Source organism: Austrofundulus limnaeus, unplaced genomic scaffold (genome assembly GCF_001266775.1).
Source record: "Austrofundulus limnaeus strain Quisiro unplaced genomic scaffold, Austrofundulus_limnaeus-1.0 Scaffold1402, whole genome shotgun sequence".
Lineage (NCBI taxonomy): Eukaryota > Metazoa > Chordata > Actinopteri > Cyprinodontiformes > Rivulidae > Austrofundulus > Austrofundulus limnaeus.
Window position 1 is genome coordinate 30,606 of NW_013953804.1, and position 8,834 is coordinate 39,439.

At 39.7% G+C, this 8,834-nt stretch overlaps 1 protein-coding gene across 2 annotated transcripts in view; it reads right to left on the bottom strand.

Annotated features, from left to right (window-relative positions):
- ncapd3 (non-SMC condensin II complex, subunit D3) overlaps positions 1-8,834 on the bottom strand; it is a 29,289-nt gene that overhangs the window by 4,973 nt on the left and 15,482 nt on the right. For both annotated transcript variants that reach the window (XM_014032251.1, XM_014032249.1), the window contains exons 17-30: positions 6,409-6,600; positions 6,231-6,328; positions 6,041-6,150; positions 5,417-5,524; positions 4,728-4,842; positions 4,184-4,291; positions 3,862-4,100; positions 3,312-3,391; positions 2,707-2,844; positions 2,448-2,581; positions 2,145-2,341; positions 920-1,030; positions 512-679; positions 297-406 (exon numbers count right to left, since the gene is read on the bottom strand). In XM_014032251.1, coding sequence (XP_013887705.1) covers positions 297-406; positions 512-679; positions 920-1,030; positions 2,145-2,341; positions 2,448-2,581; positions 2,707-2,844; positions 3,312-3,391; positions 3,862-4,100; positions 4,184-4,291; positions 4,728-4,842; positions 5,417-5,524; positions 6,041-6,150; positions 6,231-6,328; positions 6,409-6,600 — 1,908 coding nt within the window. The remainder of the gene's footprint in view (positions 1-296; positions 407-511; positions 680-919; positions 1,031-2,144; positions 2,342-2,447; positions 2,582-2,706; positions 2,845-3,311; positions 3,392-3,861; positions 4,101-4,183; positions 4,292-4,727; positions 4,843-5,416; positions 5,525-6,040; positions 6,151-6,230; positions 6,329-6,408; positions 6,601-8,834) is intronic.

Consider the following 8,834-nt stretch of genomic DNA (forward strand, 5'->3'; position numbering starts at 1 on the left):
ACATTGGTGAATGCCACAAATTCTCCTAAATCACTCGTACGCACAATTTAAGAACAAATCTGTGCGTACGAACGGTTCTTGCATGAGGTCCAATGTTTCTTGTTGTTGTTTTCATTTGCATTAAGGCATGCAGTATATTCTTGTGAAGGTAAGATTTCAAAATGCAAATACTGATCAAAACTGTCAAACAGCTGCACTGTTTGTTTTAAATCCAGTTTTGATGCCTATTTTTCCTGTTTTTTTCTTTTTTAATTTATTTAAGCACTCACTCTGTCTACAAGAAGAGAAACACTTACCGGTCAGTCAGAGCCTTTTTGCTTGACACGGTGCTTGGACGAGGTGGCTGTGGGGTCGCAAAATTAAAAGGCAGGAGGGGTCTTTTAACAGGGGAGCCCTGAACTGAACCCTGAGGAGAAAGATAAAGATTAATTATTGCAGTTTTTATTTAAAAAAAATAAAATTCATTAATATCCTGATACTGATGGGTTATGTTTATGTTCCACATGCTGACGTTTGCGGGTGGTATCTGGGCGTTTTCGGTCACGTTACAGGTGTCCATCTGTTCCAGCATCTCTCTTTCCTCGTCAGCCATCTTTAGAGCAAACTCCACTTCAGCTGCCAGCTGCTCGTCCCCAGAGAAGAACTGCTTCACTTCATCACGGTAGTCCTGCATGGTCACCTGATGGGATACATGAAGTACATGAAACTCTGCATTTTGGCCCGTTTTTTTAAGTAAATAAATAAATCAATAACAACTCTGTGCAGTGTCATATCTTGTTCTTCTGATATTTTACTTCATATTTGAACCTTTTTATGTCCTGATACAATAAACTTTAAAGTTTAAACACAGTGTTCTCTTTTTTTTGTCAACTAATCAAAATTGGAAAAAGAAGTATTTATATGAGCACAAGGGTCTTACCTGGAGGTATCCCATGAGCTCTCGGAGGACAGGGGATCGTTTCTTCTCCAGCAGGTTCTTCAGGCTGATGATCAGAGGGACTGTGTTTTCTATGAACACTCTCCTCTGGACCTGTGGATCCAAAGAGAAAAGTGAGGCTCATCTCATCTCTTAAATTTATTCAACCTGTATTTAACCAGGCACATCCCATTGGGATCACAGATCTCTTTTGCAAGGGAATCCTGGGCCTGAGGGCAACATAAACATAAATGTTTTTAAAGGGATCCAGGATTAGTTGTAACATTAAACTGTTGTAAAACTGTAAACATACTGTAGGATGTTCAGTTTTGTACATTTTTTAAAATATATTTTAACATGGATGGAGCCATTTTATTTACACACAAAGCATTCTGGGTAAATGATGATGTGGTTAGGTCCTCGGTGTGAGCGAGCTATATCCACCCTGAAGGTTAATCTTGGACAATATCTGACGATCATCTCTTTTAAATGAAACCAGAGAGCGTTGACAGAGAGGAGAAGGTAGAAATGACTCAGCCTGTAACTGAAAATATGGATGGAGGACAACAGAGCTGCTTCATGGAAGAAGAACCTCAGCTTAGCCTGTTAGCCTTTGTGCTAGCGCCAACACTATATTGCCTTATATGTATTAGCTCGGTGCTAGTGCAACAAACAAGCTAAACTGAGGCCCTCCATCCATATTTTCAGTTGCAGGCTGAGTCATTTTTGCGTTCCCCTCTCTGTCACGTGTAGGGCTGAAACGATTCCTCGAATAATTAGAGTAATTTGATTTCAAAAAATCCTCGAGGCAAATTTATCTGCCTTGAAGCTTCGTAAAAAAAATACATACCGTTATAATCAGCGCACATTCGTCCGCCCGGAATGTTATTTGTGTTACACACAATGCAGCTACTATGTTAGCGCTTCCGCTAACAGTTACACTGTCAACGCGTCACGCGTGCTTGCTGAGCGCTATATTTAGTTTTAGAAGAAGAGTGCCAAAACGAAGCGCTCAGAAAACGACAAATTATAAAAAGCATGGGAACATTTAAAACTAAACAGAAAAGACAACAACAAGCAATGCTCTGTATTGCTGATTTATAGTATTTTTCAGGTGGTTAGAAAATAGAAAACAGAAAATGTATTATTAAACAGACAAATTCCCCCAAAACTACAGTTTAATAACACAGACACATGTTTGTAAAGAAACCTGATCAGAAGCACTCACCTGTGACACCACCTTCTTCTGTGCAGCCTGCATCACAGCCTTGGCCATGTTCTCCTCTGGTTCCTCTTCGCCTGCGCCCCCTGCTGACCCTGACACCACCTGCAGCTTTATCTCCTTCAGACTCAAGATTTTAAAAGTCTCTGACAGTATCTCAGCCCCATCTGCATCCAGAGGCAGCTCCTCATCTGCAAAACATGCTGGGGGGAAAAAATAAACAAACAAGGTTTTCTTCAGGCTGATACAGATCGAAGCCAAACTTCAAGCTGAAGTAGAAAAATAAAATGTAAAAAAATGTATGCTTACCTAAGATGGTCTGGTTGATCCTGTTGGTGATGTTGAAGCGCTGCGTGTCTGTAAAGTTCTCCAGCAGGAAACGATAAATCCGGAAGCGCTTCTCGATATACTGAGTTCCTTTCAGGGAGAACCGAACCTTTTCTCTGGATAGAATTTAAACAGCCAGATTTATTCAGCTTCAGATGCAATTCGTTAAAAGTTACTCGCACTGTACCATTTTAGTTGCTTTGTGAAAAAATAAACAAGAAAAGTTGAGTTTAAATGTTACCTCTCACTCTGAGGAAACTTGTTGTAGGACTTGTGTTTGTTGTAGGAGTTGAAGTGGAAGATGCACTCAATGAAGTGCTGGCTGAACATCTCTGGGTTCTTCTTCAGCAGCAGATGAAGCAGACAGTATTCACACAAGCTGGAACAGGAAGCATCATTAAGAAATGTGACATAGTTCAAAGGCTGTACAATGAGGCAACTGATTATTTAACTATGGAGCAGTTTAAAAACATGTATTTTAGGTTAAATGGTTGTTTATCTTAAATGGATYTTTATCTGTGTATTGACATTTGCATTGGAGGGCTCTAATCAAGACTGGAAATTTCACCTGATCTTTTTGCAATTTTGAGTCAAATTAATCTCCAACAATCATAGCCAAGATCTTAAGTAAAACTATGACTTTAAAAATGTAATTTAATGTATTACATAAGAAAATAGAAAACATCACTCCTAGTTCCAGCAGCTTAGGCTGTTTAACAAAAATCTGATTACGCCAAATTCCAAATTAATGTTGGAGAAATGTAACTTCTTGTTTTTTTTTAAGCTCAAAATATATCCACGTTAGTCTTGACACTCATGTATCTGACAATTTACATAATAATTTACCTGGCAATGGAAGGGACAGGGTCAACCAGTGCCACCATAAAGCGAAAGAAGAGAGAGCCCTTCCATTTCACAAATTCCTCCTAAATAAATAAAAAAGAAAAAATTTAGAAACAATCGATAAAAAACTTTTTTATAAGCTTGTTGCAGTTCCAGATTTTTTGAGTAAGGGGTCTCTGCAGTAGGTTCCCTACTTGGATTTTTTGAACGTGTTGCAGGCGTCAAATTCAAAATGAATGAATATATGCAAAAAGCAAATAAAGTGTATTTGTTTGCACATAAAATATCTTGTCTATGTAGTGTTTTCAATTGAAAATAGGTTGGAAAGGATTTGCAAATCATTGTATTCTTGTTCTGTTTACGTTTTACACAGTGTCCCAACGTCATCAGAATTGGGGTTATACTTTATTAGATAAACTCTTTAAAAGAATTATGGACTAAAACCAATATAAATGACTTAAAGTTGTTCAGATATCATTTATGCTTTCTTATTTATCAAGAAAACTGATTCAAATGTTCCCAAGCGTTCATTGTAAAGCAGAGCAGAACCAACCTGGAGCAGGTTGGTCAGCATGATGAGCGTCTGCTCCCTGATGACGGCTACATCGTCCCGCAGACAGGCAGAGATGTTTGGGATGTAGTGATCCACAATGTTGGTGTATCTAATGCACAAGTCGCACATGATCACCACGATGTTGTTGCGCACGGCGACCTCAGTGCCGACCTCGAGCTCTCTGGCGAACACTGGCAGGTACTTCTGCGCCAGTTCTTCGTGCTGCAGGCACAGTTTACCTGAAGGGAAATGATGGTTAAACGCAATGACAAACAACTGGACAAGACGCTCGGAAAGAGGAACAGAGGCAGGAGGAGTTTACCTAAAGTGATGACGCCGTGGGCTTTGACACTGGTGGGCAGAGGGTTTGCTTTGTACTGAGACAGAGGCTGAGACAGAGGTGGAGATGCTCGTAGCTCTTCCTGGTAACCTGTTTATTACAGGGAAAACAAAAAAAGGTAAAACGCAATTAGATTAAACTGTTCTTTATGGGATTTAAAAAGAAAACCGAGCTTGAAGTACCCTCTCTGTGCCACTCAAGTTTCTACATGCACACGCCAATGTACAGGCTGAGTCAAAAGTCTCAGGACACCCTTTTATTTCAGAAACAAAAAGGGAAAAATATCCATTACTTGCTGGGGTATTAAGATATGTAAAGGGCCCTATCTTTGGGAAAACGTGCCCTTGATCCAATATGGAGGCTTTCAAGTTAACGGCCGGGGTTTTCAGATAGTACATTTTCCCTTTTCTTTCTGGGTGTCCTGCTACTTTTGACTCACTCTGTACTTCAGTAATAAACTAACACTGAGTTTGATAAACATAATAAAAAATAAACAATATGTGCTGCTGAGATGTCCACCTCATACCTGCCTGCTGGTCTGAATGTGCAGTCATGACCGATTCCACCAGAAGCATCGTCTTCTTGCTGATCATTGCAGGACAGTGGAGCGATGCCACACCCAGAGTGTGGAAGTGTTTAATCTTGTACAGAGAACATCGTAAGTTTAGTCACACAGTACGAGAATTGAGATGCTTTTCACTAGGGATGTCCCGATCGGTGGCAGATATGGCCATTTTTTTGAAAATCAGGCAGAATCTGATTTAGTCATGTGACCGGGCCGATCCAGTTTTCAGTATCATCATGCTTTACAACTGCCGTTAAGAAGTCAAGACGCACACAAGTATGCAACCATGTCCACAGTGTGGGAACACTTTTCAATGGAAAACAATGATGCTGAAACTGCATCTTGCAAAATCTGCAAACTGGATGTTTCTCGTGGTGGGAACAGCAGGGCTTGCTTTAATACTACCAGACTTGTCACTTGGAAAAAAATTAAGCTATTGGATCGGTATCGGAAAGACTAATCATTAAAAAATCGGATTGTATCGGGAGCCAAAAAATCTGGATCGAGACATGCCTACTTTTCACTTTTCCACATGTAAAACCTTCTTGAGTTGCTTGTGAAGGCTCATCTTTTATTTTATCAACGTGTTCTCTGCTATTGCAGTTTTTCTGACTCATATATTCATTTCTGTGTAGTTCACCAGTTCTCACCATCAGCTCCTCGTTGAGGTTCTGGGTTCCATTTTCACGCAGGATGACGCCGGCTAAATAAGCTTCACAGATTGACACCAACTCACCACAGTGCTGATTCATGAAGGCCTGAAAAGAAAGACAATACTGTATGTGAAGAGAGAGAGGAGGAGAAAAACTACAAGTTTAGAATAAGTTCTTGATTCACCTCCTCCATGTGAACATAATTTTACATAAAATTTTATCAACTTTATTAGTGTGCCCTCAAACCAACCCTTTTCTAAATCAAAGACTTTCAACTGTACACTTTTTTCAGTACCTCGACTACTTTTTAGGATGAACCACCCATGGTCATGTGGGTGTGGAAAATTCTCTTTGGGGAAAAACAAAGATCCTCCCTAGTTTTTGAACCATGAGCAAACAATAATTGTCACTTTGAGTCTAATTTCATTTTTAAAAAAATCCATAAAAAAACATACCCAACAAATCAAAGAAACTCAACGGAATGATTTTCTTTTAATACAGAAAATGTTAAGACTTTTCCTGTTTTTATGCCTCTCACACAGTGACTGCTGGAGATAGACACTAGCCACCCACAAAGAAAAAGCAGGTAAAGCAAAATAAATGGATGTCATGTTTTCCAACCTGAGTTTGTTTCATGTCCTCACAAGAACCGAGCTGAAAGAGGGTCTGCACAGAAGCGTTGATCACCTCTAGACTCAAACTGAACGTCTTCAACCAGGACATCAGATCAGCTGGGGAGGGAGAAGAAGGTTACCACAGTTTCAGATTCCTCCGGTACATTTCCACATGAACTTCCTCCACCACTGTTTACCAACTATCCTTTCCTTGGTGTCTTRGTGCAAATGAGAAGCAATGTCACCGATCACAGAGAGGATGTGACAGCAGGTTGTCACATTTACATCCTTTGACCTGGGAAAAGACAGAATAAATTAAATAGTGCCGGATTAGAATAAATAACAAGAATCAGATGTATACGATCCTGTCTCCACCTGAACATGGTGTCCCAGGCCTCCAGGATCTTGTCGTATGGCAGTTTTGAGGATGAAGTGACGACCTTGGAGAGCAGCAGCCAGGCCCCTGCAGCATGATCAGCCTCAGTGTGTGAGATCAGGTTGCTGATAAACGTCGGGGTGAACTTGTTCTGTTTGGACCAGATGGTGAAGGCCCGGTTGAAATACCGACTGGAGCAGAAAGAGAGAGTCAGTGGAGAGGTCATTGAGCACAACCTCTTATTATTACAGAAAACCAATTATGGGTCCTAGAAATGTTTATGGTATGTCTGTGGCCTATCCAGACCATGTTCATTCAATTTAATGCACAAAATATTTCTCAGATAATAAAATTTCCCATTTTCTAGTTCTGCCTGCTCTGACTTCCGTTCAGAAGAGCTGTTTATGTTAATGAGCTCTGTTGGTAACGCCCTCCAAAAATCTGTTGACATTAACTCCGCCCTCCAAAGCCAGCGTTTACCTTAGCATGGCTAATAATAGCAGAAGCTCCGTTGTACAACCATATGAGAGACCCAGAGTCTAGTCAGCTTCTTTTTTTTTCTCCCACTCCTCTGCTCTGCCCTCACTCTGCATGCTGTTACCAGAGCAGGGAGCAGCAGCAGCAGCAGTCAAAATACCTCAGAAACTCGAAGAAATAGACTTTAACAAGGCTTTAATAAGCTAAACCAGTGTTTCCCAAAGTTGGGGTCGGGACCCAAAGTGGGGTCCTGAAACATCAAGGTGGGGTCCTGAAAAGATTTTCTGAATTAATTACATTTTTGCCTTAGTTGTTTCAAAGGAGTAAGGTTAGTGTATTTAAAAATGGATAAATGTGTATAAAAAATATTGTTACTATGCCCATGTTTTGTTGACCTGATACAAATGTTTATCATCCAAAAATAGTTGGGGGCACAGGTCTCTGCTACTGTTATTTTGTGGGTCAAAAGGTGAAAAGTTTGGGAACCACTGCACTTTGGTTCCCAAAGTTGGACTTGGGACCCAATTATGGGTCATGAAGCACCATAATAATATCCAGAAATCAATTTGAAGGATAATAGAATAATTGCTGATGTAATATTTTCCCTATAATTATTACAAAAACACAAAATAAGTAAAAATAAGTATTTATATTTGTGTACAACCTGTTTAGATTATCAAAAAGTCTGTGTTTTTAGGGTTATTAACGACGTTTGTGTACTCAGACCAGTAATATTTGGGGTCACAAGGTTTTGCCATGGATATTTTGTGGGTCAGAAGACAAAAAGTTGGGAACCACTGAGCTAAACAATAGAGGTACATGAGAAAACATGTTCATAACGAACGAAAATAAATAAATAATTAAATTGTGTCCGTGCCGGTCCCGAACCCTGGTCTCCCACTCTCTGGTCCAACAGCCCTGTTGGAGACTTATTTTGAAATGAGCTGTGCATTGCACAACAACAACCGCGACGGCTCTTTACACAGAGGAGGTGGAGTCTAGCTGGGTTGCTAGGTAAGGGGCTGAACGCAGGTTCCAGTGGGTTGTCATACGGCTTGTGACATCACAAAATGACAGAAGTATAAAACTTGTTGTTAATATACATAAAAAATGCATTTACTTACAGTAAAAATGCCACTGGGTGCATTATTTTTTTTGGTCCTAGGATTGTTTTTTTAAGAAGTACATACCCAAAGTTGAGTAAAAAAAACCTTTAAAAAGTGAATTTTGCATAATAGGTCCCCTTTAACTCATTATAAACAGCAACTCATTTTCTCTTTTAGTGCCTCATATTTAATGTCATTATTTAATCCAAATCATGTAGACACAGTAAGGGAACTTTTATGCATCATCAGGTAAAAGCTCTTGACAGCCATCTTTTCAAGTACTGGTAATCATCTGTTTCTTCTTTGCATTATCACTTTATTGAGGTTTGCATGGATGCACTTTTTGTCCTCATGTTTTTTGTTGCTTCTTTCTGGAAAATAGGCTTGGGGGTGTTATTGGCATTAAAATTATCTCAATTAATTGTAGCATTTTAGCAGATAAAATTCAATGAAGATTAATAAAGGACAACAGCTTTTACCGCATATATTTTGTCTTGTCTTGTACTCCAGTTTATGTCTGTGTTTCAGGTGATTAAATAGATTTGTAGGATTAGGGTTAGTGTTCGCTGCTCCACACTGCCTTCCACCATTGGCCTCACATGCACCCCTGATAGTGATGGTGTTTCACACACATAAATATGTCAGCTCCATATAGAACTAGCTGCAGTGATTGCAAAGAAGAAAATATTAATTCCTTACGATCAGTTGCAAACAATACAATTTTGCCCAGCCCTACTGGAAACCCTTCCAAAGAAGCCATATTTGTTCAGTTTTACTACTACTGTCTTTCCTTCTTTGTGTCATGTTAACACACACACACACACACACACACACACACACAC